This window comes from Sciurus carolinensis, chromosome 3 (genome assembly GCF_902686445.1).
Source record: "Sciurus carolinensis chromosome 3, mSciCar1.2, whole genome shotgun sequence".
In the NCBI taxonomy this organism is placed as follows: domain Eukaryota; kingdom Metazoa; phylum Chordata; class Mammalia; order Rodentia; family Sciuridae; genus Sciurus; species Sciurus carolinensis.
Window position 1 is genome coordinate 64,737,833 of NC_062215.1, and position 27,926 is coordinate 64,765,758.

Below are 27,926 nucleotides of genomic sequence, written 5' to 3' on the forward strand. Positions count from 1 at the left end.
CACCTTAGCCTCCCCAGCCTGGTCAGGAAGTCCTTCTGGATACCTCACTCTTTGGATTTGGAAACTTCACAGTTCTGGGTGAGGTGGGAATGATGTCACAGGCCCAGAACATCTATGATCAGTGTGACCTGGCCCTTCTGCTCAGGGAGAGGAGACCCAGAAATGAAGGCTTAGTAGAGAGATCACAAGGCACTTGCTTTATTGTTCCAGGACAGGGGGCAATGGCAGGCCATTGAGGAATCTGTTTGTGCCTCATAAGAGAGTAGGGCCATCATTTGGATGTTCTTGTCACTCCAAGGCCCAAGGTAGGCTGAGGATACCACTTGATAGGGCCTGGCAGGCACCTGGACCGTAGCCCCTAGCTCCAGGGACATTCCTTGTGCTTTTCCGGTGTCCGGGTCTGCCAGGCAGTCAGAGAGGGGTGCACGGGTGCTCCCTCACCAGCCTGGACCAGGCTTCCCTTCCCTGAAAACTCAGGCTGCTGAGACAGTTGGAAGCTGGGACCTAAACTACATGAATTTCTTTCTAAAGAAAGACGGGGATTGTGGTGACCTGGAGGGGGCCCTTCCCGCATCCGGGATTGGGAGGAGATTCATTCAAGTTTCCAAGGGCAAGGGCTTTTCCAAACACTTTGTGTTGGAGTTGGGCTCAGTTTGGTCCCGGAATGGACGTTGCCCCTCCTGTGTGTCACCCTGGGGGTGGCCAGACAGAGCATATGCTGAGGATGGGTGGAGCCTGGCAGGGTGGGTGCTTCTAGTTAGTAGCACCCTGGGTGAGGGGTCCACAGGCAACACGGGAGGAGTTCTCTATCTCCTCCTCCTCGCTGGGCTGTTGGGAATGAAGACAGGAGAATAAATACAGGGGGATTCTAGGAAAGAACATGACTGGAGGGTGCCAGGCCTGCGGAGCATGTGGGAATCACAATGGGGTTCTGGGGGTTTCTTTGACCTGGCATGGGGGCCCTGAGCTTTGGTAACCAAAGCCCTTAGCTCTCAGCTGCCTCGGAAATGAAGTCAGGCTCTCTGATTGATATGGAGTCCTCTGGGTATCAGGCACGTGGCTGGTGTGTTTGAGTACGCACGAGAGCTGACGGCCCATGAGCGTGGCTAGGGAGCATGCCTTCGCTTCTTGCCCAGATATTGCTCTCCAGGGACCCTGAGTGAGGAGCTGGACTACCAGGTAGCCGAAATGTGTGAGGGGCAGCATCCTGGGTGGTGTCCTCTGTGCCCCAGCTTCCAGGTAACAAACAAGTTGACTGAGTGGCAGAGGGGGCAGGTAGTATTTTCCTTCCTTGACCTTTAAGGTGAGCCCAATGAGGACGACCAGCAGGGACTTCCAGATGAAGCAAAGGCTGGAGCTGATGCTGGACATAGCTCATGCCAGGGCCATGGGCTTGGAGCTGGGGCTGAGGTACACTGAGGGGCCGGCAGGGGCTGTGGAGGGCGTGGGCTCCAGCTCCATGAACGCCGAGTAGAGGGTGGTGAGGGGCAGGTCCCCCAGGGCTCCAGAGCCTCCGCTGCCAGGTGGTGCCAATTCGCCTGCCCCACTGCTTGTCTCTGCCAGACAGGGCCCTGAGGGGAAGCAGTGGGGTGGTGGTGGGGGTGGCGGCAAGGAGGATGATGTCGGGGACGAGGTCACCAGTACCAAGGGGTCAAGGGCCAAGCTGTCATCCTTCAGCTGTTCCCACAGGTTTCCTGGTTGGGGGAGCAGGAGGAGGAGAAAATAAACATCACTGGGGGGCATCGGGGGAGCCTCATCTGCCACCCACCTGAGGCTTTCATATGCTGCAGAGAGCAGGATTGGAGTGACACTGAATGGGAGCAGATCCTGGCATGAGCTGTGTGATCCCAGACAGTGGCCGACTCTCTCTGAACCTCAGATTTCAACTCCCATGTGGCTCAGTCTGAAAGTCACAGATCTGGGTGACGTCTGTGGCTCTCTCCCTCTCTCTCTCTCTCTTTTTTTGTGTTGGAGGGAGAGACCTTGGGAAGGATCAAGGATTTGAAAACTGATTACTGAAGGGTTGATGCAGGTGCTGTGCACCTGGGGGTAACCTAGGGGACTCCCAGGAACTCTTCACTCAGGCTTCTGCCCAGGCTCCCAAGGAAGGTGAATCTGCAGCCCAGACCAAAGACCTTCCCACAGTGTACCGCTGAACCCAATGAGTGGATGGGCATGGCTTCCTGGGCCTCCTCCATTGCAGAGCCCAGGGAATGGGAACAGAGCTAGGAAGCACACCTGACTCTGAGGAGCAAACAGTGCTGCCACCTGATCCCTCTTTGTGTCATATGACCTGCAGGATGGCAATCAGAGACTGGGTGCCTGCTCTGGGCATCACGGTGGCAGGGTCTGGAGGAGGAGGGTCTGACAACCCTGGATTGGCCTTGGCTGCCTGAATTTTGATCCTGATTCCTTCCTTCCAGCTAGTTGATCTTGAGTAGGTTATGTAACCTCCACATGCCTCTGTGAAATGGGTTTCATATTCCCTCCTGTTCTACAGGTCCAGAAGAGAGAGCAGATGTAAAGCTAGCATAATGCCCGATCCTTAGTAGGGGCACGAGTGGGCACTTATTGTATCCCACATGCTCACACTTGCCCTGAGGCTGCTTGAACTCTGCTCCCCATCTCTCTGAACTGGGGTGAGGGTCTATATGAAGCTATTTCTAACAGTAGCTTCCCAAGACATCAGACCCTCAAACTGGGAGCTCTCTGCGGGGAGGCTGCCTCTGGGACAACTGTTTGTGAATGTTTCCACCCAGTGCACAGAGGGCCTGAGGCCTGGGCCAGCAGTCCCCTTTAAACCTGCGGATAGTCACAGGGCCTGGGGATGCACAGCAGTTTAGATGGGAATGGGTGGAGTAGGGTGGCCTTTATACAGAGATGGAACAGGCAAGATGGAGTGCAATGAATAAAACCTCTCTCTGGACCTCTATCCCTGAATCCTTCCAGGATCTGCCCAGCTTTGAGGTCTTACACTCCTGCAGGGAGGGTGTCTCTGTCTTTCTGCATTAAACGATGAACTCCTATAAAGTGGGAAGGAGGGGGGGCTCCTGGGAATGCTCAGTCTACCAGTCACTCACAATCAAGTGTGGGGTAGAACATGGAGCTCTTTCCAGTCTTGCCAGAGCTGAGAGTGGCTTGATGACAGGGTCAATTGGAACACTTTCAAGGTACCAGGAGAAGGGAAACTGGGGCAAGGAAGTTCCTCTGTGCTCTGTGCTCTGGATGGCAGGGAGGGAGTGGGAAGCTCGACACCTGCTCCTGGCTTTCTGATTCAGGTGACTGGAAACCCAGTAGCTGCAGGTGGCAGGCAGCACAGAGTTTTGGAGAGAATGGGTCACCCTGCTAGGTGTACCTCTCCAGTCCTGTCCCACCTCCCCTTTCCCATCCCCAGCTCACCCTGGAAGTCAAAGTCGGTGAGAGAGGGGTTGATGGCATCCAGGTCAGTACCAAGGTCTCCATCTGGCAGTAGTGTGTCATGCACGGTCCTGGCTGGGGAAGGCTCAGCCAGCAGCTTGGCACTGTGACTGGGTGGGGTGTGGGCAGGCAGAGGCGAGTCCTGGGGGGTGCCCGGCTGGGCCCTCAACTCAAGGTGCCCATCTGGCTGCGGGAACAATGGCTGCTGGGGTCCAGGAGGGGCCAGGCTGGGTGAGAGGTGTGGGTACGTCTGCCCATAGCAGGAGGGTGCGTGTGCCCCCAGTAGGTCCTGGAGGGGGTTCTTGCCAGGCATGGGTCCTGGAGTTGGGTGGATTGAGTGCAGCTGCTGGGAGAGCCCAGTTGGAGGTGCCAAGGGCCGGAGGGGGCCGGAGCCTGCCAGCCCAGGGGGTGGACAGCCCAGCATCGGGGAGCCCAACTTCTCCCTCTTGTCTCCAATGAGGCTGTCTAGCTCTTCTGAAAAGGCCCAAGAGAGAAAGAACACCGTGAAATCTTATTCCTCCACAGTCCCCTACCCCCAGCCTTGGAACCCTCAGACTCTGCCCCCGTTCCTTCTGGTTCCCAGGTCCTCAGGCCTTTCCTCATGTGGCCCGGCCACCCTCACCTGGCTTGGCCATGCTTTTGCGCACAGCAATGGGGTCTTTCCTCTTCCACTTCTGCAGCTCCTCCTGCATCTTGTCAATCTTGGCTGGATTGAGGGCCCACAGGCAGCCCTTGCGAGAGGAACTTCCAGATTTGTTCTCCACCTTCTCAAAACACTTGTTGAGGGATAGGTTGTGACGGACAGAATTCTTCCAGCCATCAGGTGCCGTCTACCCCAGCAGAACAAAGCAAGAATTCAGACTGGGCTCAGGTAGCAAGAACTGGCTCCGGGGCTGGGCTCTAGAACACTCCTTCACCCTTCTGGGTGCAGAACTGCCACCCACTCTGGGGCTTATCATCCTCATCAGTACACACAACGTGCTCTGTACCCTTCAGTGGTGGGGAAGGGGTGGGCAGGAACTTGACCACAAGGTCTTTTCAATTAAAATCCACCTTCATCCCACCTAGTCCTTGGTCCAACCTTTCAGAGAAATTTGAGGCAATTCTTCAATAGAGGCCTGGTGGGACTCTTGGTCCATACCCCACTGAAGTGAGACCAGCCTCCATGGGGCCTTCAGTCCTGTGCAGATTCCCTCTGTGGAAAGGGAGCTCACAACTCCAAGGTCTCTTGTCCAAGTTTAATAAAGGAGCAATGGAGACTGTGGAAGACTCCCTTCCTGGTCTGCCTCATCCCCTTTGAGGTAAACTCAGGAGAAAAGAAAGAAAGATGGGTGGGGCCGGTGAGTGTTTGGGTGTGTGTCCATGATGCACATATGTTTGAGCACATTTCTGGGTGTTGGTGCATGGGGGTGGTGCATGCTGAGTGTGTGTGAACACGCGCCTACATCCCTAAGCGTGTCTCCCAATGTGAGTGGCATCTCCTGCGTGTGAAGTTGTATGTGTCCGGGAGAATGGCTCTGTGTGAGAAAGTCTCTCTGGGCATGTGTGTGTGTGTCCATGATTGTCTGAGTGTGTGGGTGTGTGTTTGCATGAGTGTGCCCGGGGGGGCGTGCCCTGGTGGGGAGGCCAGCCCTCAGGCAGGGGGTGCTCGTGCCAACAGAATAAACACCCATTAGGAGGCCCGGTCATGCCACCAGTGCGGTAATTGTGCCCAAGGAGGGTTGTAAAAACCATTAGGCTGACTCAGTTGGGTGAGAGGCGGTGGTGGGGGTGCCAGTGGGCTCCTATCCCCCACCTCCTGCTCTGTTCCAGACTCTGAGACAGCTATGAGCCCAGAGGGGGCTAACTGCCCATAGAGCCACTGTTCTGGCCAGTGGGGCTCCTTCATCCTCATCCCCTGGCCCTTCTTCCATTCAGCCCATAGTTTCTGGTTAATGAGGGGTGGCCACTCCCTCTTCCCCAGCTCGTTCGCCCCAGGGAGCGGCCAAGCTGAATCACGCCCAGCAGAACTGGGCCCTAATGCCAGCGTCACTGCAAGTTGCTGGCAGCAACTGCTGGAGCCTTTCTTGGGGACAGCTGGCCTGGGGCAGGGGGCTGGTTGAAATGACCCCCAAGGCTTCCAGGGTGACCAGGGAAGGTTCTTAAGCCAGCAGGCCAGCCTTTGATTCCCACCACAGTCTCCCCTGGGAGTTGAGGCTGTGTCGCCCCATGGGCAGAGTTAATGGGCACTGGGGCCTTTTATGGCCCCATAAATCTGTGACTTTGGGATGCCAGAGCAGCCCCCACCCCAGTCACTTCCTGTTTGGAAGAGGGATGGTCAGCACTAACAATTATGTCCAGTGGCTGGACACTTCCCCAGTCCCACATCCCTGACTCACGGGGCTACCGGACGCCCACATCAGCTGCCTTGGGCATGAGTGCCACCCACCCCATGGTCCACACTGCCCTTGTCCAAAAAAATGACCCTCAAATGGGGAGTGAGAGATATGGAAGGTAGGGGAGTCTTCAAACTAATTCCCTGGATGAGTCAGACAGGAATCGTTCAAGTTGGAGGAATCTATGTGCCAACTGGTCCAACCCAACCATTTTACAGATTGGGAAACTGAAGTCCAGAGAAGAAAGGACGTAGTGCTGGATCACACAGGGAGGCAGGGACGAAGCCCAGACTCCAGCTCTGTCCCCTAACTAAGGGTCCTGCCCAGGCCACCCCATAGGGCCTGCCCTGCCATTTGGGCCCTTCCCATCCTCACAGATGCTCACTCTCTGAAGTCAAATGTAAACTCAGGGGTGAGGGAGTGACGCAACTGGCTAAGAACAACAACTAGAACCAAAAAAAAAAAGCTGTTAGACTTCTTCACTCTTCGGTCCCATAAAACAGGGATTACACAGCTCCCAGGAAAAATAATTAAGCCAGGAAGATGAGATGCAGGGAGGGGCTGGGGGCCAGGCCAGGAGTTGGAGAGAGGGAGGTGCAGAGGAGGAGGCAGGGACCTCATTTTCCTTTCTCTGGCCTGGCCCCTGGAAGCCCTGGGGGACCCTCCGACAGCTGGGGGGGTTAGGGAGAGTGCAGTTCCCTGACCTGCTAGGGTGAGGGGCAGCCCTGGATACAGACTTTGATGCTTCTTGAATCCCAGGGACAACTCTCTTTCCCCTCCTCTTCTTTTCAGAAACTCTGGAGGATCAAAATACGTTTCCATTCCCTAGCCGGCCCACTCTGACCCTCTTGCCCACTCCCTATCTGATGGCAGCCCAGCAAGCATGGACTTGTTCGAACATTAGCTGCCAATTATCCCCAGGCAGGACAACTGGATAGATGGTGGGGGCAGAAATCACCCACTGGCAGGTGGAGCTGAGTTCTGGATTACCTGGGCCTCAGTTCCTACCCTCTGCCTGGGTAGCAGATGAGATCATATCCATCAGGCCCTGGAGAAGGCACTTCTCAGACATATGCTCTGGTCTTTCCCACACCCACCCCAGAATAAGGGTCTGTGCAGAAGGATCTGGGGAAAGGGAATATGTGTGAAGCCCAACAGCTTGACCCAGCAACTGATGCCACTTGCTGTGTGACCTTGGGTAGATGAACTGCTCTCTCTGATATGTTTGCCCATCTGGGGAGATGGGCACCTGTCTTGCCTCTAGGGAGGGAGTTGGGTAGAAGCCCTAAAAGCCCCTTCTGTGGATGATAGGAACTAGATCTTGCACAAGGGGTGGGGGCAGAGTCAGGTGAGCCTGCCAGTTCCCTGGGACACTTGAAGACAGTGAAGCCCACACCCCACTTTCTGGCAGAACTGTAGCTGAGCCTGCCGCCTACAGAGGCAGATCCTAATCTAACCCTAGAAGGCAATGGGTTCTTCAGCACCCCTTGTCACCTTGGCTGACCAGCTCCTGTGGGAATTCCTCAGCCCCACAGCATCCTGGGGGTAAGGGTGGGGACTGTCTTTCATTTCTTCCCCCCACTTTCTCTCCCCACTTGGTGGGTGGATGCTCCCTGAAGCCTATCAGGACTGACATCACCACTTTCCCGCAGCAGAAGGTCTCGCTCCAGATCTGCTGTGTAACACTGAGTGAGCAGCTTGAGCTCTCTGTTCTCCACATAGAGCTCCTAAAGGAGCTCTGTCTTTTGAGATAGAGACAAGGGAAAGCAGGTGGGGGCAAACTCCTCTCACCTCTGCACGAAACCTTCCAGCTCCAGACAGGCCTGACTTGTCCAGGATTTAGGGTGGTGGGTGTGGATGGATCTTGGACTCACCTTGAAGTAAGGGAAATGCTCCGTCATAAAATTGTAGATCTCGCTGACAGGCAGGCTTCCAGTTTTGCTGTTCTTGAGGGCCATGAAGATGAGGATGCTGAAGACACAGAGAGCCCCTGAGAGTCTGAGCCTCTTGACCTGGTCCTGAGACCCACCCTAGAAGCCCCCCTCTGGTGAGAGTCTCTGGGAGGTTCAAGTTGAAAGGAAAGGGGATGAGAATTACAGATGGATGAGAAACCAGGGTTCCATCTGACTTAGGCACGCACCAGAGGCGTGACCTTGGGCGAGGGCCTTAACCTCTCTGAACCTCAGTTTCTTCATCTTTGAAGTGAAAAAAGGTAACAAGTACTAGTGGTGAGGAGGAATGATGCCTCAACCTGGAAGCCTGCCTCACACAGGAGCTGCCGCCACCAGTCCTTACCAGTCATTCCTCACCAGTCGGTGAATGCTGCATTGTGGGGAGGCAGCCAAAGCCTGACGGGCCCGCTGAAATGTGCCGGGCCCTGAATCTCCTACATTCTCTTACTTAATCCTTCCAACAGCCTGAGTTGCTGTCCCTGATCTTCCCCCCACCCCTAATGAATAAACAGAGTCTCAGAGAGATGAAATAACTTGCCTAAGTTTCACATCTAGTAAATTCCAAAGTCTGGTCTTGTCTCCAGTTCTGCTGGGCTCTAAGCCCTGCCTCTGTGTGCTCCTTTCTGTGCATCATCTGGCCTTCCACAAATTCCCTCTCGGTGCTCCTGGCTAATGTCTTTTTTCTTCTGAGCTTCTATCAGCTGAGGACCTGATCTCCCCCTGAGGCCTGGCACACATTAGGTCACCACTGATGATTGGATGATTGAAAGGACAGATGGAAGGGTTCCCCAGACAGCCTGGGTACTGCTAGCATTTACCCTCCCAGCCCCAGAGAAGTCCCACCAGAAATGGCAGATGGTGGATATCTGAGTCACATCTGAAGTCCTCATCCCTCATTTATTTCCAGTAAAGCTTTGGAGTGGGGTCTTTTCTCTATATCTGGGGAGATGGGCAAGGTGGTCGGTTTCTCCCCTAAACTCCAGTCCCTGGCCCTGGGCCCCAGGAGGTTAGATCTCAGCAGCCTCACACAAGGCACCGGATCTGCTAAACCAGATCCTTAGGGGTAGACAAGATGTCAGAGGTGATCTAGTCTATCCCCTGTTCCCTTGCAGGAATCCTTTCTCCAGCATCCTTTTGACTGGTCCACCCTGTCACTACCCTTACACACTGAGAATTCCATACCTCAGTTTCCCCAAGGGCCCACTCACCCCTCCTCTTTCTGCCCGAGGGGAGCTGGAGATGTACCTGTAGGAGTAGATGGGTTTGGGGAAGAGTGGCTGGTGCCCATCAGCGCTGGCCTGGGGTGCAATCCGCTGGTATGGATAGTGAGAGGAGCCCAGGTAGGGCACAGGGTAGCTGCCACCACCCTGTGAATACTGTAGAGGTTGAAGGGGGAAGAGTGATTGCCATGGTACCCAGCCTTTCCAAGGGGGACTGCCCTCCCCTCTTATGCATCCAGAGAAGATGAGGCCAGATTCTCCTCTCCCTGGTCATGGGCTCCATCCCCCCATGGCAGAGCTGAGGAGTAGCCAACAGTGTGGATGCATGAGTGTCTGAGATGTCCACATTTTGGAACTCAGAATCTCAGAGACCCCAAAGTTTCCTTTCTCCAGCCCTTTAGGTATGTGGTTGCCACAGTGATGGGATGAAGCCCAATGGGGCTGAAGAGAATGAGGAGCAGCCTTTGGCCCCTACACCCTCCCAGGCAGACACTCCAGGCCTCCCTGCACTCCTGGAGTACTGGGCCGGAAGTGGGATGTCCAGCCTGGGCGTTTGCTGGGCACTGCCACCTTTTACGAGTTTCAGTGGCTCTTTGAAAGAGCTGGTCATGGTGGTGGGCAGGAGGGGGTAGGAGGTGGTTTTACGGCAAAGGGAGTGGCTGCGGTGCCAGGGATGGTGTTTTATGGGGGCAGAGGAGTAGGAGACTCTGACTCCCCCAGCTGCTCCAGGCTGAAGTGCTCTTTCCAGGTCACCAAGAGACACTTAGTGCCTGAGTCACCCTCTCTCAGGCTCCATAAAGCCCTGGGTGCGGCCATCTTGTTTGAGGAGGGGTGCCGACAGCAGAGGGCATCAAAGCAAGGCCAGGCATGGTGAGACCACTTAAGGCCTGATTGTCTCTTCGTCCTACAGTGGCTCAGTCCCTGGTAGGACAAGCTGCCTCAGGTACATCCCCTACCCTGGGTGAGACCAGGAGCCTCCGCCATTGTAGCCAGGCCGACCCAGAAGGGAGGAAGTCGCTTTGTGCCAAGCATTCCCTTGCTTTCCTCTATCTCTCTCCTCCACAGGGTAGGCTGTCTGATCCCCCTCCTCCCTGTTGCTTGGCCAAGATCAGGGCCAATGCCAAAAACTGGGAGTAGAACCTGCTCCACAGGCAGGGCCTGTCTCAGTGCCAGGCTGCAGGTGGATGGAGCTGGGCGCTGGGCAGCCACTTGCTCTGTCTTGCCCGGTGTCTCCAGGGAGCTGCCTGGCAGCTCTCAAGGCTCTTTTTCTATCTCTTTTTTAAAAACCTCCATCCTTTGCCAGTGTGGGGCGATTACTTGGCATCCTTCACATTTGGGAGGGGCCGAAGTTGGGCAGCAGGTGGGGAAAGGACCAACGTGATGAGGATTTGGAGCCCTCTGGGTTGGGAGGCCCCGTAGCCCCACACCTGGTGCCTACCCTTTTGAGTCCAAGGTCATACAGCAAGATGTGACCTAGAGATGAGCCCGCTGTTCTCGGAGCTCGGCCTGGTGTCACATCACACACTTTTCTTCTCTCCGCCCTGTCTTCATCTGGGGTGGCTCCTGTTCTCCCTCCTCTTTTGGGTCATATCATGGCCCTTCCTCATTCTCAGCCCTACTCACTTGTCTGAGCCTCTCAGGCCCTGCCAAGGGTCCAGACAAAACCAACCTAGAGAAGGACAGTTGTTTCTGTCTCCCCATTGATCACTTCCCCATCCCCGGGGTAGTCCAGCCTGAAAAGTTCAGGGCCAGACTCTGTTGCCTACACCTGCCCATCCAGGTGTGCACATGTGTTTACACCTACACACCACACCACACACAACACACAACACACAGTATCTTGAGACCCTGGGAAGCATGCCACTTGCCTCGGACCCACCTGGTGGAAGGGGGGCTGGGAGGGACAGTACATGTGCTGCAAGGGGGGCTGGTAGCAGTACATCCCAGGACCACTCTCCAGAGCTGGAGGCTTGATCTTGACCTCTGATGCCTGCTGGGAGAGAAAGCAGATGGTTCTTATTTCTCTCCCTTCTTCTTTCCCTTGTCCTGAACCTCACACAAAAGCACCCTCAGCTCTGCCTTTCCCAAAACTTAGTCCTGAGAATGAACAGAGAACAGAGAAGGGAAGTGATTTCCACAAGGAAATCCAGCAAGTTGGTTGTGGAACTGGGGCTGGCACTGACCCACTCTCCTACCACACCTTACTGCAGGTGAGAGGCTGAGTTTAGGCCACCCAGAGAAATGGATGAGATTTGTCAGTGGTCACTTTCAGTCTAAGGTAGGGCTAAGATCTCTGGGAGGCCCATGTGGGGTCCTCAGAGCCTAGTATAGAGCTCTAAGTCCTGAGTAGGGACAGGGGTGTGCAGCCAGGTCCTAGCAGGTAGATATGCCCAGGAGAAGGTGGACCATTTTACCTGGGGTTACCAGGTGCCTTGGGAAATGAGCGCCTGGGCCCAAAGGGGCAAATCAGTTGTGTCCTCTTTCTGGGTGTGCCCTGGGGTTGCTGATGCAGAGATTGGCACAATCACAGAATCTCAGGCCTGGAAGGGCCAAGAGTACTTGTGTCCAACCCCTTCATTTGATGGATGATGGGGCTGAGCCCTAAGAGGGGAAGCACTGTGCCCCAGGTCACTCAGCGAGGCAACCTGCTAGCTGTAGGTCTTTGGGCTCAAGCTTTTCTTTGTCCTGCAGGGTTAAGGGTGTGGACTTAAATCTCAACTTCACCATTTTCAGGCTGGGGGATGCCTTGGGCAAGTCACGAGGCCTCTACCAGTCTCAGTTTATTCGTTGGCAAAATTGGGACAGTGGGAATTCTCTAAAGGATTGTTGTGAGAATTAAATGGGCTTCAAAAGAAAGCACCTGGCGGCAGAATGAGTAGGAGCTGGTGCTGAGCAGACACTTGGGGATGGTAGTTGATATGATGGTGACCTTGCCATATTCAGGGGGCCTGAGAAGAAGCTGTTTAAGGGCTGCAAAAGCAGCATAGGCTCCTATCTTGACCACACCTGATAGGTGTCCATCTGCTTTCTCTACCTTCCTTCCTGTGTTGCGAGTGGCTTGGGCCAGGGCCCGGGTCTATTTTTGTTTGTTTGTTTGTTTTCTTTCTTTCTTTTGTCACTGCAGATTGAAGTCAGGGGCACTTTACTACTGAGCTACATGACCAGCATTCCCCCCCCCCCCCTTTATTTTTAATTTCGAGAGAGGGTCTCACAGGCCTGCTTACATCCTCACTAAGTTGCTGAGACTGCTTTGAACTTATGATCCTCCTGCCTCAGCCTCCCGAGCTGCTGGGGATTACAGGCATGTGCCACCACTTGCTGCTCGGGGTATGTTTGAAAGTAAGAGGTGAGGAGGGCTGGTGGGGTAGGCACAGCCTAGGCTAAGCCCACTCAGTCATAAACCAGTGCTGGGAGCAGGAAGCAAGCTCCCTCTAAGTTTCCAAAGCAACAATTCTATGAGGCAAGTACCTTAACCTTACTTTTCCAGTGAGGCTTATAGAGGTTAAGTGACTTGCCCAAGGTCACACAGCTTGAGGGCTCCCAAGATGCGTTTAAGGTATTTCTATGTATTTCTATGAATACACCCAGGCCTCACTCTAGGCAAAGAATGGGGTTGGGAATGGCCCCTTGAGATGACTTAAATCTTACAACGTCTTTCAGGTCTGTACAGTGATGCTGCAGAGGAGGAGATTGTGCTCTGCGGCTCCTCCCTAAACCCTTTCTTTTGGTCTCTGGAATGTGTTTTTCTTCTCACATTTGCATATGGGCGTGTCAGTCTGGCTGGGGATTCTTGACACTTAAACAAACAGAAAGAAGTCACACTCTGGAATCCTGACTCAGGAGCTTCCGGGAAGCTGGCAGCTTCCTTAGTTTAACCTGCTTCCCCCATCTGTCCCTTCCATGCCCATCCAGGCCTGCATCCCCTCTCCAGTGACCAGGAGGCCCACATAGAGCCAAGAAGCCCCAACTTTCTGAGGTTGCTGCTTCCCTGATCTTGAGAGGCAAGGTCTGTAAAGGGTCAGTGGAGACTGATTTCAGAGGACTCTTTCTAGACCACCAGGAACAGGAGAGAGGGAGTTGGGATGTGCACTGGTGATTGGTACTCACCAGGACTTGGCTGTGCTCCTGGCTGGGGTAAGGGAGCCCATTGCACCAGGCCTCTGCTGAGAAGCCAGGCAGGAAGGTCTCAGCTTCCCCCACATCCACGGGGATCTCCTCGAAGGCCTCCAGTGCCCCTGGGGTCTTAAAGGAGTGTCCATCCAGGGCCAGGGCAGTCTGGGCTTCAGGGAAGATGTCCTCATGGAAATGCCGCTTGTACGGGTGGAAAGGCACGTGGTTGCCCTTGAGGAAGCGCCCTGGGCTGCTTGCTGGACCCTCCTCAAAGCCAAAGCCAGGATACTTATCTGAGGGTGAAAGCCGGAAGGGGCCTGGGCCAGGGCCGGCTGGGCAGTGGCCCTGGACTTGTTCGGGGCCTGGAGACGCAATGCTTGGGCTGTGTGGGGGCAGTGAGGGTGCTCTCTCTGGAGGGCCGTCGGGCACAAACGATGAGCAATTGAAGCCGGTGTGCTTCTGGGTAGACAGAGGACAGAGAACCTGTGAGTGGAGGTTGGACCAGGCCTGGGGACCTCCCAGGAGCCCACTCTGGGAGGGGATAAAATGTGGCTGAGTTCTGGGGACCCACAAATAATGGAGAAGACAAAGCCTGTCCTTGGGAGCCCCAATCTGATAAGGGCATACTGCTCTGATAACTGTGGTGCCCACTGTTGATGGGGCTCCACGGCCCCTCCCCGGGAAAGCCCCATACTGAAGGGGTGAACAGAGACATATCTGAACCCTTCTGGATCTGAGTCATGAAGTACTTGTTTGCTGATAGAAGGGACCCCTGAAGGTGAGGGGACTGGTCCATTTGCTGTCTCACCCAGACTAGGAGCCAGGTACTTACACTCTGTGGAGCAGGAGAGCCTGGGAGGCCCGGAGCCTGCATGAGGTCCCCTCGGGGCTCACCCTCCAGTCTGGTGGGGCCTGGCAGCGTGACGTCAGACTGTGGCGGGAGTAGCGACACCATCACCCAGTCCTGGCCTCGAAGAAAGCCGGCTGTGATGAGAATGAGGACCAACATCCAGGAGTGACCAACCGCAGGTCCACCACCTCCATTCCTACCCCAACCCTGGATTGGGACCCCGCCTCAGCCAACCATCTGATGTGTGTGTGTGTGTGGGGGGGGGGACATGAGAGAGAAAGAACACTGGTTGAGACAGAGACAGCAAATAAACCAGGAGGAGGGTCTTGACTGGTCTTTTTTTTTTTTTTTTGTACTGGGGATTGAACTAAGGGGCACTTAACCTCTGAGCCACATCCCCAGCCCTTTTTATATTTTGTTAGAGACGGGGTCTCACTGAGTTGCTTAGTGCCTTGCTAAGTTACTAAGGTTGACTTTGAACTCTTGATCCTCCTGCCTCAGCCTCCTGAGCTGCTGGGATTACAGGCGAGCACCACTGCGCTTTATGGCTTGACTGTAAGCTCTGCAGCTGTGGAGTACTGAACCAGTGAGACCCTGTCTCTGGCTCCTCATGCTTGGTCTCCTGTGTCTATGAGGAAGGGTCAGGCTATGCGACCCTGTTCTGTGACTGGGCAGGCCCCAAGAAGAGAGGGAACTGTGGAGTAGGTCAGGTTCAGGCCTGAGGTGGGAGCAACGCCAATAATGCAGAGACTGAGTTTCACTGGCCCCTTGGCATCCCCCTAAGGCCCTTAGCCTAGCTGGAACAATCACAGCGTGCATTTGGGGACTCAGGGGGTCCTGGTTACCTGATGACTTGACAACTCACTAGGCTAGCAAGCTGTTTTCACCTTTGTCCTTCAAAACTCCCTTACCTGTGACTTTGTGCAGGCCACTGCACCTTCCTTTTTTTTCTTTTGGCACTGGGGATGGAATCCAGAGTTTCGTGAATGCTAAGCACACTCTCTACCACTGAGCTACGCCAGCCTGGGCTACCACCCCTTTCTGAACTTTTCAGTTTCCCCATGGAAAATGTGGGGCTCTGACTAGATATTCAAGGGCTTGGAGCTTCTGGAATTGTAGGAGGACCCTGACCCCAGCACAGTGGAGTGGTTAAGAGGACTCAGGGCTCTGAGCCAGGCTTGGCCCTTTCTTCCTAGCTGAGTCAGCAAAACTGACTTCAGCTGCAGCATTTGTAAAACAGGGCGAGTGACAGGACTCACCTCACGGGGCTGTTTTGAGTATTGAATGAAATCATGCATGGTGTAGAGCGCAGTGCCTAGTGCAGGGCTTATAAGCGCTTGATACACTTCGGTTCTCATGACTGATATTATCAGTATGGCTCTGATTATCATTATCCTCCAATTCTCATCTTCTTTCACCCTCTGCAAAGGGTGAAATTCACTTTCCAGTGCGGCAGTGGTCTCTGATCAAAGCTACTGGTTGCTGAGGGCCTGTTCTGGGGCGGGGAGTTGGGGGTCGCGGCGCAGTGCAAATGCTTTGGATGATTTTTTCATTGGTTCATCAGAACAAGCTTGTGAAGGAGGTACAAGATTAACTCCACCTTTCAGGTGAGGAAACTGAGGCTCAGTGGGGTTAAGTGCCCAAGTCACACAGCTAATCCTTGATAGAGTCAGAACACCAGTGTAGATTTGGCTAATTCTGGAGGTGGCATACTGCATATGGTTTCTTTATTTGGTGGGGGTCAGAATCTGGTGGGATATGTTTGGGAGGCCAGGCAGCAAGAAAAGTATGAGGTTTATGCTTACCCCTTCTACCTAAGACCCCCTCAAGCAAGAGCCGGTAGCTGTGCTGTTCCCAGGCACCCTCAGCTGGGAGCTCCAGGAGGGAGGGAGGGCCTCAATGGCCTCTTGGTGTCCAGCTAGGGGTTGACACCTCTTTGCTGAATCAACCATCTTCTGCATTTGACAGAAAGGGTAATGAGGACAAGGAAGGGAGGAAACTTGCTCAAAGTCCCACTGGGATCAGCCTGGGAGGGGGCTGGTAGCTGAGGCCCAGGTGGGAGACTCTCCCACCCCTTCAAGAGTCCCCACCGCCCCTTCTCCATGTCCGAGAGCCTGCTCACTCTGCGATGCTAAATGTGGCGTGACCAGGGAAGCGAGGAGCTGGCCGTAACTGGACACCGAGAGGGGGCAGGCATGGGGCCCGAGGTGTGGGGCAGCCCATCTCCAGCTCCGCATGACCGCCCTGGCCTGGCCCTTGCTCCCTGGACAGTGGGACTGGCCTGCCACACCTTGCTGGGCCTGAGCTGCCTTCCCAGGAGATGGTGCCACAGACTTGGCACCTTCCCAAGGCATCCCCAGTCCCTCTAGATGCCAGGCCTTTTCCCTCAGATCATTGGCATTGTAACTTGGGGGGCACTCCCCTCCCTGGAGTCAGGTAACATGGTGGTTAAGAACAAGGGTCAGGATTTGGGTCGACCTGACTGGCACTTCCTGGCTGTGTGACTTTGAACACACTGTATAACTCTGTATTTCACTTTCTTCATCTGGTAAATGGGGCACATGGACCCACCTCACAGGCCCTTCATGAGAGAGAAATGTGGTGATGTGTTTAAGGTGCTGGCATATAGAACATGCCCAAGGCCATGTCACACACTTGGCCTCGGATTGCAGGATGTGGCCGGGCCCACGGGCCTCTGACCCCAGGCTCTACAGTTTCCCTGGGGGTCTTGCTGCTTCAGGCCTGGTCTCCCTGGGGAGACTGACAAATGACCCACGTGGCAGCCACCCTTGCTATCCCTCCCTGCCTGGTCTTCACTCAGCTTGGCCTCAGGAGGCTCAGACCACAGCTCTGCTCTTTGCAGCTACGAAGCTGAGGAGAGCTCCCGGAGCTCCAGCTCTGGCTTGCACCCCCCAGGGTCTACTCTGCCCAGAAGCACCCCTGCAGCCTCTGCCTCACCCCATCCTTGCCCCACCCCCTATTCCTCAGGCAGAGTTATCTGTAAGCCCTGGCCCAGTTCCTGTCTGTCAGAGGCTTTAACAGAAGGTTACTGTTCCCAGCCATGACTTTCATACTTTGACTTGGCAAAACCAGCTCCCCACCTCACCTCTTCCAAGTCCCTAGGGACAGGATTAGAACAAGAAGTTGTGCAGAACTCAGAGGCCCACCCCTTAATTTGCATTGAGGATGCAGAAGTCCCTAGGTGGCCCTCAGTTCACTCTGGGCAGGTTCTGTAAATGATGACACCTGATTCAGTGACCATAGTGACTCTTTGGTCCCCTGAACTGAAACTTTGTCCTATAAATGAGTCCCAGAGAAAAGGTTTAGTGACTTAATCTAAGGCCACACAGAGCAGGAAAGAGGGAGCCCTCAATCAACTGCATTCAAAAGTGCTTTCCCACCTCTGTGGTTGGGCAAAGGGCCTCTGGTTGGTGTATGTGGGAAGGGCTCACTGTGGGGACAGGGACAGTCTGCCTAGCGCAACCCTTCTCTAGAACAGCCATCAGAACTCTCGAAGCTATCTGATCTAGAGTCAGTACTGGCTCTGAATCCTAATCACTTGAAATTTGGTTGGACAACTGGCTTAACTTCCTCTCCTGGGCCTCAATTTCCTCATCTGTAAAATAGGGCTAATAATACATACCTCTCTGGAGGATTAGATGAAATATTGCTTGTAAATAGCTTAACGCATAGTATGTGCTCAATAAATGATAGCTATTATTAATAATTAGCAGTGGGACAGAGTTAATAGAAGGCATGAGCTCTGGGGATGTGGGAAGGGGGAGGGGAGGAACACCCCTTTCCTGCTCCCCACTGCCATTTCCCTGGCAGTGGCCTCCCTTATTGGCAGAGGCTGAACTTCCCTCCTCTTGACTCTGGCCTCAGAGGTCATTTCAGTTGCTTCCCTGCAAGAGAGTCTGTGCTTACAGAATTTTCCAGGGACTGGAGTAGCAATGAGGAGTGACCCTGTTGCTTTGGATTCCTCAGGATGCCTCCTTGATGGCCTCACTGTCCTGAGGTTGGCATCTGCATTCAGGAGAAATTTTTCATTGACCTCTAACCTTTATCCTGTTTCCATTTCAGGGAGCATGAGAGTATATGTGTCACCAGAGCTAGCCCAAAGCATCCTCACAGCCCATTACTCAACCAGGCTTTGGCAACCCACCATCTGCCCACTTCTGGGGCTGGAGGCCAGGTCTCTCAGTGGTGGACTGTACCCTGAGGTCCCTTCAAACTGTATGGACTGTGATCACCACAGCTCCACAATGAGTTCACTTTGCACTTTCGTATCTTGGCTCATTTCATCCTCCCTCTGGCCTCAAGGGCTGTGAGCAGTGGTACTCTACCCCCCCCCCCCCCCCCCCGCCATGGGCCTCTGAGAGTCGGTTGCATCTACCTCTTCCCAGCCCCACATCCAGGGAAATCAGGCCAAATTGGCTATGGCAAGAGTTTCAGCCCATGGAAATTAGCAAATACTACAAACCAGGGAGCTTGCATTTTGTTTTGTTTTTGAGAGTTGATTGGTGAATGTTTATCACCACACCAGCCATAGAGAGGCAACCCCATTTTCAGGGGAGAAAACGAAGGCCCAGAGAGAGGAAATGGCATGTCCAGGGGCCCACAGCTAAAATGGAAAGTTACATGTCTTGATTCTCATATCTCAAGAGATCAACCATGGCCCCAGGTGAACATGCTCCAGGGATACAACCTTAGCAACACTGGCTGAAGACCTTCAGTATCTGGCATCCTGTCTACTCCCCGTTCTCTGAATTTCTCCTGCTGCCATCTTTGGGGAGGGGAAGGTGGGGTTGAGGACAGAATAAGTAGATCGGATTTGCCCTGGAGTCAAGGGAAGAGAGAAATGGCCCTCTGACCTAAGTAAGGAGGATGTACTTGAGGAAGTTCCCTCAGGAAGCTGGCAACTGGATTGCCCGTATCCCTGTTCTATGCCCATCTTACTAACAGCCAGGCCTGTGAGGTCTCCAGCCACCACCCCTCCACCTTTCAGTGCCCCTTTCCCTGGTTCAGACAGACAGGGCCATTTGGGAGTTGACCCACGTGGGACCTGGGGGCAACCTGCTTGCTGGCTGTGTGACCTTGCTGTACTTTAGTTCCCTTATAAGCAGAGTGAGGCACAGGGACCATCTTAAGATGCTGAGGCTGGCTGGGTGCTTTGGCACATGCCTGTAATCCCAGTGACTTGGGAGGCTGAGGCAGGAGACTCACAAATTCAAGGTTGGCCTCAGTAACTTAGTGGGACTGTCTTAAAATAAAACATTAAAAGGGTTGGGGCTGTAGCTCAGTGGTAAAGTGCCCAGTATTCCCACCCCCCCCCCCTAAAGATGCTGAGGCTAGTCCCATGGAGGTGTATGTGGTATATGGGGTGGTCAGCTGGGCCAGTGCACCTGGTCTGCCTTTTGGGGGACTCTCTGGGGACATCTTCTAGGAGACCAGGATAGCTGGGTACAATATTACACCCCAGGAGGGAGGACTGGGTTGTCACCCCTTTTATAGATCAGGAAACTGAGGCTCAGAGAGGTTAACCTGACTTGCCCAAGTCACCCAGCTAGTAAATTGTGCTCGCCAGGATTCAGACCCAGTCTTCAAAGCCATGTTCCTTAACCACTACGCTACACGGCCCCACCTTGGAAACACCTCCACCGCCTGGGGGAAGGTGGAGGTTCTCTTGGGAGGGTCTGTCCCTGTATCCTCCGTTGACAGCTGAGTCACAGAGGCCAGGCAGGCATGGGGTGCTGAGGGCCCTCTTGGGGCTCTCCATGCTCCTTGCCCCCTCCCACCCAGCGGCCTCCTACTTGCCCTTTATGAGCAAGGTGGAGCTGGCTCAGTTCCGCCTTAATGGTTTCTGTTGCTGGCTGCGGCAGCATGTTTTACGAGGGGTGGGGCTGTGCCCAGTGCTGGCCTGCAGCCCCACCCGGGGCTCCACCCGACCCGACCAGCAGCTGGGAGGGGTCCCCTGGAGCAGCTGGGTAATTGCATTGTGGGGGGTGGCAGGGAAGGGCCTAGGGGCTGTGCCTGAGGCTTGGGCTCCCCAGGATACTCAGATCTGGGGGTGCCAAGAGAAGGATTTTCTAGCTCCTTTCCTCTCATCAAGGTTGGAGGTACTGGGGGCAGCATTCTGGCCCTGCCGACTCTGGATCCTTCCTTGGTTTCGGGAAGTGGGTCAACCAGCCCCTGCCTGGAGATCCGACTACAGTGCTTTGAGGCACGGTAGCAGAATGGCAGAGGATGCAGTTGGCAAGAACGAAGGATGAAAAGTAGCCACTTATGCCAGGCAATGCTGTCAAACTGAGCTGCTGACACCTGCTGCTGTGTCATTCCCATCCCCCATATCAGTCATCCCCCTGCCTCGGGAAGCAGGTCAATTGCAGAACATCCCTCAGTATGCCCATCCTGAAAAAACACTGGAGCCACCTTTCGGCCTGGGCCCACCGGGAAGTGCTTCCAGGTATCTAACACTAATTCTTAAAATCTTAGTCCGCTGGCCCTGTCCTTCCTGCCATTCACCAAGGGATCCTCCAGAGGCTATTAAGAACTATCGACTCATTCCTTCTCTAGGGAGGGTCCCCGCTTTGCTGCGAATGCCTGATTCTGACAGCTTCCTGTTCTCCCACTCCCCCTTGTCTAGCATGCTTTCCTTTTTGCCATCCCTGGCCACCTCTGGTCAGTTTCCCAGCTTTCCAGTCCCTCTCCAGCCCTTGCCACCCCGTCCTGGTCCCAAAGGAGCCAAATGCAAGCACTCACAGTGGGCTCTGGGCCATGGCCACCATCACAGCTTCGGGGAGTCATTCAGCCTGCAGCTTCCCTGGAGCCTCCATCCGAGGTATAAATACTCCCCGCATGCCTGGACCAGCCCCCTGCCCCAGGGCTGGGGTGGAGCCACCTCCCCAGGCCAGACAGGTAGGTCACATGCCCCATAAATGCCACTGGACCACAAGCTCTTCCCAGCAGCCCTGACCTCTCTGGATAGATGGATGGAAGGATGGATGGATGGATGGGTGGATGTATAGATGAAAAGTTGGATGGACAAATGGATGGTTGGATGATAGAAAGTCGAAGGATGAATAGATGGACAGATAGATGGATGGATGTCCTTGGTCTATCAGTGAATGCTTATTTTGTAGATGGTAAGGGATTTATTTCAAGGAAACAAGGAAAGCTATCCCTCAGAGGTCCCTTTTATTCTCTTCTGACACATACCTTCTAGGTCCTCTTCTCTCCACTGCTGTAACCACCCAGTCTGAGAGGTTAGCTCCACTGGATTCTCCCTACTCCTGAGATGTCCCTTTCCAGTCTACACTCTGAGGCTGTGAGCTCACCCCTCTATTTTTCTCCCAGGAGCAGGATCAGCTTTTCTTCCAAGGTTAACAGATGTGGGGACATTCTCAATTCTAAGAAGAGTAAACCCTAGGGCTGGCAGCTTAGGGAGAAGTCCCCTTTCCCAGACTGTGTGTGTGTTACTGGGGATTGAATCCAGGGTGCTGTACCACTGAGCTACATCTCCAGACCTTTCTATTTTTTATTTTGAGATAGGGTCTCTCATTAAGTTGTCCAGGCTGGACTTGAACCTGTGATCCTCCTGCCTCAGCCTCTCAAGTCACTGGGATTATGCACCACTGCACCTGCCTTTCCCAGGCATTTTTGAAGTCATGACAGGTCTGGTGGTGAAGACAGCAAAGGACTTGGAGGTAGAACTATCAAGACCTGGAGAGCTGGGGGATGGGAACTTCTTGCCTGCTCAATCCTCGCGAAAGGCAGCGTATGGGAAGCAGTGATCTGAGACCTTAGACACTGATTTCCAGAGAAGGCATTTCCCTCAAATCTTCAGTCTACCCAGCTGAGAAAGGGGCCAAAGACTGAATAATGGACAGGAAATGACTGAAGGGCCAGGAGGGGTTTTTTTTCCCCCACAGATTTTGAAACATTACCTTAAACTTCCTACAGACTTCCTCCAGCCACTCTGGCTGATGCGGTGGAGGAATGGGCTGAAAGATGGCATGACGTTGTTGGCCCCTGAGCATCTCTTGACTCTGTGTCCTGAGGCCCAGAAGTTCTGCTCCCATAATGAAGTAGTTCCCAACTGAGCCTGGTGTCCCTCACCCCAACTGCATGTGATGCAGATAGATTGCGGTAGTGATTGGCAGCTGAGGATTTGATCTGTGAGATCAACAGGGATGATGGAGCCTTGTCTTACCTTCTCCCCTAAGCTGGCATTATCTCCAGAAGACTTCACTGAGCCCAGACTCCACCCCCAACTCCCTACAAAGTGCCGATTTTCTTCACAGGGATTCCTCCAAGGACCCCAGGAGGTCCTCTCCTACTCTGCCATCAGCATGGGCTCGTTATGGGAATGAACCTCATTTCCTCCTTCCTAAAATAGGATTGTCATCCCTGCCCTACATACCTCACCTGGCTGTCCAGGGACTGAGTGACCAGAATGTCAAAGCACTCAGAGGAAGGCGAACCACACCATTTCATCTGGCATCCCGGCCTCCTTTCCTGGGGTCCCAGGCCTCTGGTATTTCACTTTCCTCTTGCCCTTCCAGGGTGCTCCCTATGGGGGTGGTCAAGCAGGCCCTCCTGCTAGCTGGTGGGCCCCCTCTTTACCTGTCCACCTAAGTAGGAACAAGAGATGGCCCAGGATCCGGTCATCCCTTGAACCAGGGGCCTCCTCTCATGCTCCATACATATCATTATCAGGACTGCTCATTATCACTAATCTATTATTAGGGATATTAATTTTGCCACTGCTAGTAATAACACAGATTCAGTACAAGACAAATATACACTGGTGTGCCTCTTCCCCCCATGCTGTCCAATATGGACGGAGCAGGTGGTCATCTGCCTGGATTTACCTGGATTTGCCTGGAGGGAGAAGTACATTGGGAGACCTCTCCAACCCAAGCTTCTCTCTAAGTGACAGGTAGGAAAACTGAGGCCCACCAGGGGAAGGAATTGTTCCCTGACGTGTAGGTGCCTGCACACTGCTCCTTCCCCTGGGTTCCTGGGCTGTGTGAACCTGGCTCCGAGCCCTCAGTCATGCCTTTGGAGAAGTAGCAGACTCTGAGGGCATCTTTCTGAGCTCGTAGGCTTCAGCCCTCACCTTGTTCCCTTAACTGCCCCCACATCCTCCCAGCCTTGGTACTGCCATCCAAAAGAATTTCCTCTCCAGAACCCCTTTCACCTCAGGCACATTGCCCATGCTCATGGGAAGGCCCAGCAAAGCAGAGCCACGTCTTTAAAGCCACATGCTCTATGGGCCCAACAGGAACTGCAAGGACCTCCTCAAGAGGGAGCCAGGGACACCCCACTGCCACTGATTGTAAAGGCTGCTGTGGTCACTCAGGCTCTGTGTGTGGGAGGCCCTGCAGAGTCTGATAATTGGGCTTTCTGATCACAGCGATGTGTATGTATGTGTGTCCATCCCTGTCCACATCCTTCACCTTCTGAGACTGATGGGCTGGTGCAGTCTGGGACATGGCTGTGGAATTTACAAGTGTAGGTGGTAGCTCCAACTGTCTCCGGGCGATCCGGTTCCAGGGACACACCCCGTTCTGTGTGTCTTTCTCTCTGTTTGTGTGTTGGTACTAGGACTGGTTGTAGTTTTTCAGAAGTAGAGATTTCAGATGGGGGAAACCCAAAGGCCCCCAGAGGGTGTATGAGGGCTGCCTTGAAGCCGACTGACCATGCACCCTCCTGGGAAGGGGTGGAGGATTAGGGTTGGACTTCCCAGTGAGCTTTCTGTGGCATCTTTGGGGGGCAGGTCTTGAGGGATGCCTACCCCCTGGAGCTTCCAGAATAGCCATGAGAGCATAGGTTCCCCTTTCTCTGTGACTCACACCTGGCTCTTGAGTAGTTCCCTGAGAGATCACTATTCAGCTAATTCTCTCCCCGGCCCCATTAATCTGAGCTGACTAAGCAACAGCTACAGGCGGGGTAAAGACCAGGGGATGCTCATGACAGTGGCAGTCATCTCTAAACAACCAGGCAAGCCTCCTTGCTTCGGCTTCTGTCCATCTCCCTGCCTTGGCCTGGCCATGCCTGATCCAATCAATCATGCCCCCAGACCCCTGCGAAGGTTGCTATTGCCTCCTTTTGGGGAGCCCTCTGAGCTTGTTTCCCCACCATTGTCCCTTTCTCCTGCCAACACCAAACAGTATTGAGGTCTATCTGGTTATCAAACTTCAACTCATCTTGTTTCATCTGAATGCATTTTCTTTTTTTTTTTTTTTTTGTACTGGGGATGGAACCCAGGGCCTTATGCCTGCTAATCACATGCTGTGATTTACCATTTGGAAGCATCTAACTGGGCATGGTGGTGCACACCAATAACCCCAGCAGCTCAGGAAACTGAGGTATGAGGATCACAAGTTGGAGGACAACCTCGGCAACTTGGTGAGACCCTAAGCAACTTAGCAAAACCCTGTCTCAACATTTAAAAAAAAAATAAAAAAGGCTGGGGATGTGGCTCAGGGGTTAAGCATCCTTGGATTCAATTCCTGGAACCATAAATAAATAAATAAATAAATAAATATAAAAGCATCTAGCCTTTAAAACTCAATGGGGTTGGGAAGCTGAGGGTTTCTCCAGGGATGATCTTATCCAATCTGTTTTGTCCCAGAGTCACCACTCTGGACATTTCCTCAGTACTCAGAGAACTTGAAGGATATATTGAGACCTGGCTGGGACACAGGTGAGGGGTGATGAACTCCAAGGGGATTTGCAGCTTAGGGGGAGATCCATTCTGTAGGGGTGGGAGGTTGTAGATAGGAAGATGGGGCTAGGAAGGAGGATGGAGGAGGGGTTGAGGTTGTGGTGGTGGAGGTAAAGTTGGGGGTGGGATGAGGAGGTGGGAAGGAAGGGGTCTGGGCCAGGACTGCAAATGAGACTGAGTAGCCAGACAAGGTGGCAGACACCTGTAGTCCTGGCTTCTTATGAGGCTGGGGCAGGAGGATCACTTGAGACGAGGAGTCCAAGCCAGCCTGGGCAACATAGCGAGACCCCATCTCTAAATGAACACATAAAAATGAATGAAAGAAAGAAAAAGGGAATGGGAATGGGATTGGGATGGGAAAGGAGACAGGGATGTGGTGGAAGGGTTGGGAGGAGGTAAGAGATGGGCACAGAGATGGAGGAGGAAGGGGCAGGGGATGGGGATGGGTAGACTGGAAAGTCAACCTACTCCAGGACCATTTGATTGGTGCTTCTGGCATGCACTCTCCCAGAGGTCAGCTTGTCCTTCCTCTGCTACTAGGCATATTACCAGCCCTACCCCATCCCTCTCAGATCAATAATTACCTCTCCACTCAGGAAACCACCTCCTATGGTCACTTGGCTCAGGCAAACTCAATTTAACATGCTGAACAATCTCCCTGAAGTCTAGTAGTGTTTCCCCCTGCAGAAGCCAATTGGGCCATGTGGAGATGACAGCAGACCTACAGGACCTCTGCCCCCTCTGTCCCTCTCTTCTGCAGGGATGGATAGTGAACCGCAGTGGCCTCCAATCTCATTAGACTATGGTACTGGAGAGAATGACAGAGGGGCAGCAGGTGCAGGGCCTCTCTGTCCCTTCCTGCACATACACTCTCTGAACATTTTAACCTGACTTAGAAACAGTGTCTGGTTCAGTGTGTGGACCCAGTGCAGGCGATGGGGGTTCTGCTGGTCCATGTAGACCAGGAGCAACTCAAGCGAGAAGGAGGGAGGTTAGGCATTAGGAAGGACTTCTTGGCTGGGAAGGACAGAAAGTTCAAGAACAGTGGTGCTGTGTTGCTTTCTTAGAGGGCAGATGGGACTTTCCATGGGGGCTAAAGGAAGACTTTCCCTGAGGCAAAGGATGGCATGTGACAGAAGGCACAGGTCACCGGTGGGCTTTTCCCCTTGTCCTTGACTTTCCCAAGTCTTCTTCCTTCTTTAGATGAATGAAAAGGCTTTGGTTGGAGAAAATGTGGGGTCGTGTGTGGGTGAGACAAAGATGGGGAGCAGGCAGGGGGCAAACCCCCTGATCTTTCTCTTACTTTTCCAGGACCCACTGATCCAAAGGATTCTGGGGCTTCCTGAGCCCCTGGGAAATAAAGTCCTCTGAGAACTCCCTGGCATTCCCGGGAGAACAGGTTCCTGGCTCTGGGAGGTGAGTGAGGCGCCGAGCCCGGGGGTGCAGCGTGCCTCAGCAGGCCCTAGAGCCGGGAGCTGAGCTCGCAGAGGCTGCCCGGGTGGGGCTGGGCTGGGAGCTGAGAGGACATGCACCTCTCCCCGTGGCTCCTTCACCCCTGAGGGTCTCCAGTTGGGGCAGCCCCTGCCTGCTCTATTTGTCTTGAGGACCCATGGAAGCTGTGTTCCTTCCTGGCCCACTGTGGACCCTTTCATAGATCCGCAGGGGAAAGGGGCCCTGGGTGCTGCTTGCCTGCATCAGCTGGGGATCCCTCTCTACTGCCTGTGTACTGTCCTGTCCTGGGGGTCAGGGAAGGACTGAGATGGTAAAAACCTCCAAGTCAAACCCAGTGAGGACAGGACACTGGAATACAATGCTACCCTCCCCACCCCACTGTTCAGCCTAGAGGAACTGGGCTTCATCGAGGGGAGAAAGAGGAGGATCTGGGAGCCAATAGACTGGTCCCTGCAGAAGTAGATACTTCAGAGAGACTCCAGGAAGGACTTCATGGCTGTGAGGAAACTGACTGAATTTCTTCCTGCAGGGAATTAGGAAGAGTAGGAGGGAGCAGTGCGGGAAATGACCAGCACAGAGGCAGGGGGATGGATGAGATGACTTCTCTACCCTGTCCTTTCCTGCTGACCTGCTGCACTTTACCATTGCGCACATCCAAAGGTACTCCCCCATGCCCCTAGGTGCAGAGAGAAGAGGTCAAGGCACCCACTTACTCCAGTCTATTCTTAATCCAACATGCCTCTTTGGACATGTAGGGAGGGTCTGGAAGGACTCCACAGGGAATGCCTGAATCTTACCTGGCCAGGTAGGGGATGGGGAAGAGCTGTGGGGGTTGGAGGGGGCTTCCTGCTGCTCCAGTCTCTTCCTTTAGGACCTTCACTCCCCAGACCCCGAGTTCTAGGCTCCAGGTGTCCAAGGGCTCCCTGTTTATCCCAGTCTGCTTGCCAGGCCTCTTTACCTTGGGGGTCTTGAGGAAGAGAAATGTCCCTAGACCTGGGGGGGCGGTACTCTGTTTCAAACTCAGCATCAGTTCCTGGCCACAGCACCTGTCAGCCACCTGTCTGCCTCTCCACCAGGTGCACCATCTCCTTGCTGCAACCCAGACCTCCCCACATCTAGACCTGGGCTCCAGATATCTAGACCCTCGCCTGGGCTGCCCAGAGAGGTTGAGTGAGTCCTTGATCCACACATGCCCTGGGTGCCACCCACCCCCAGAGCTGGGCTCTCGCCTTTCCACCAGGAACAGCCACTAGGCTGGGAAGATGCCTGCCGGTCTCTCAGCTCTAGCTCTCCAGTCTGAGCACTTCTGTGTTGGCATTGTCTCCCAGCACAAGGTGGGAAAGCACACCCTCCAACCCTCAGAGGCCCCTGCGCAAAAGCTAACACCACACACAGAGTGAAGACTCGCACGACAGCAAGGACTGAATTTGGAGCGCCTGGACAGGAGTGAGAGGGACAGGCACTGAGGTGGGGGTCCCCTTTTGGCCTCCAGGCACTCACCCTGATCCTGAGTCTCTCTTGAGTTGCAGTGAAAGGCTGGGGAGCACCCAGATGCTCCTCGTCCCTCCCGAAGCCCATTAAGAAGGCGAACCCCCTCCCCAAGCCCTGGCCCGGCCCTGCTGGCCTCCACGGCTGACTTGGGCCGGGTCTCCTCTTACCTGCTCAGTGAAGCAGGTCGGCGTGGGGGCCCAGGTCTGGGGAGCCAGGAGCTCCGTCCGTCTGTCAGTCCGTCAGCCTGGCTGTCCTGGGTCTGTGCTGACATCAGGTGAGGGGAGGCAGCTGCTGGGTGAGCCAATAATTATGATATCAGCTTCCCCT

At 54.2% G+C, this 27,926-nt stretch overlaps 1 protein-coding gene across 3 annotated transcripts; it reads right to left on the reverse strand.

Annotated features, from left to right (window-relative positions):
- Positions 1-186: 186 nt before the first annotated feature.
- Foxn1 (forkhead box N1) lies at positions 187-27,877 on the reverse strand. 3 transcript variants are annotated; one of them, XM_047546041.1, is made up of 9 exons: positions 27,767-27,877; positions 13,907-14,038; positions 13,072-13,533; positions 10,844-10,957; positions 8,990-9,120; positions 7,667-7,763; positions 4,040-4,247; positions 3,400-3,891; positions 187-1,694 (listed from the first exon to the last, which is right to left on the reverse strand). In XM_047546041.1, the coding sequence occupies exons 2-9, from the start codon at positions 14,027-14,029 to the stop codon at positions 1,375-1,377; spliced, it is 1,947 nt and encodes a 648-aa protein (XP_047401997.1). In that variant the 5' UTR covers positions 14,030-14,038; positions 27,767-27,877; the 3' UTR covers positions 187-1,374. The 3 variants fall into 3 exon arrangements, with proteins under 3 accessions (XP_047401997.1, XP_047401998.1, XP_047401996.1); XM_047546042.1 differs by having other exon boundaries at positions 10,844-10,954; positions 13,907-14,058; positions 27,767-27,874; XM_047546040.1 differs by having other exon boundaries at positions 13,907-14,058; positions 27,767-27,874.
- Between the last annotated feature and the right edge of the window lie 49 nt (positions 27,878-27,926).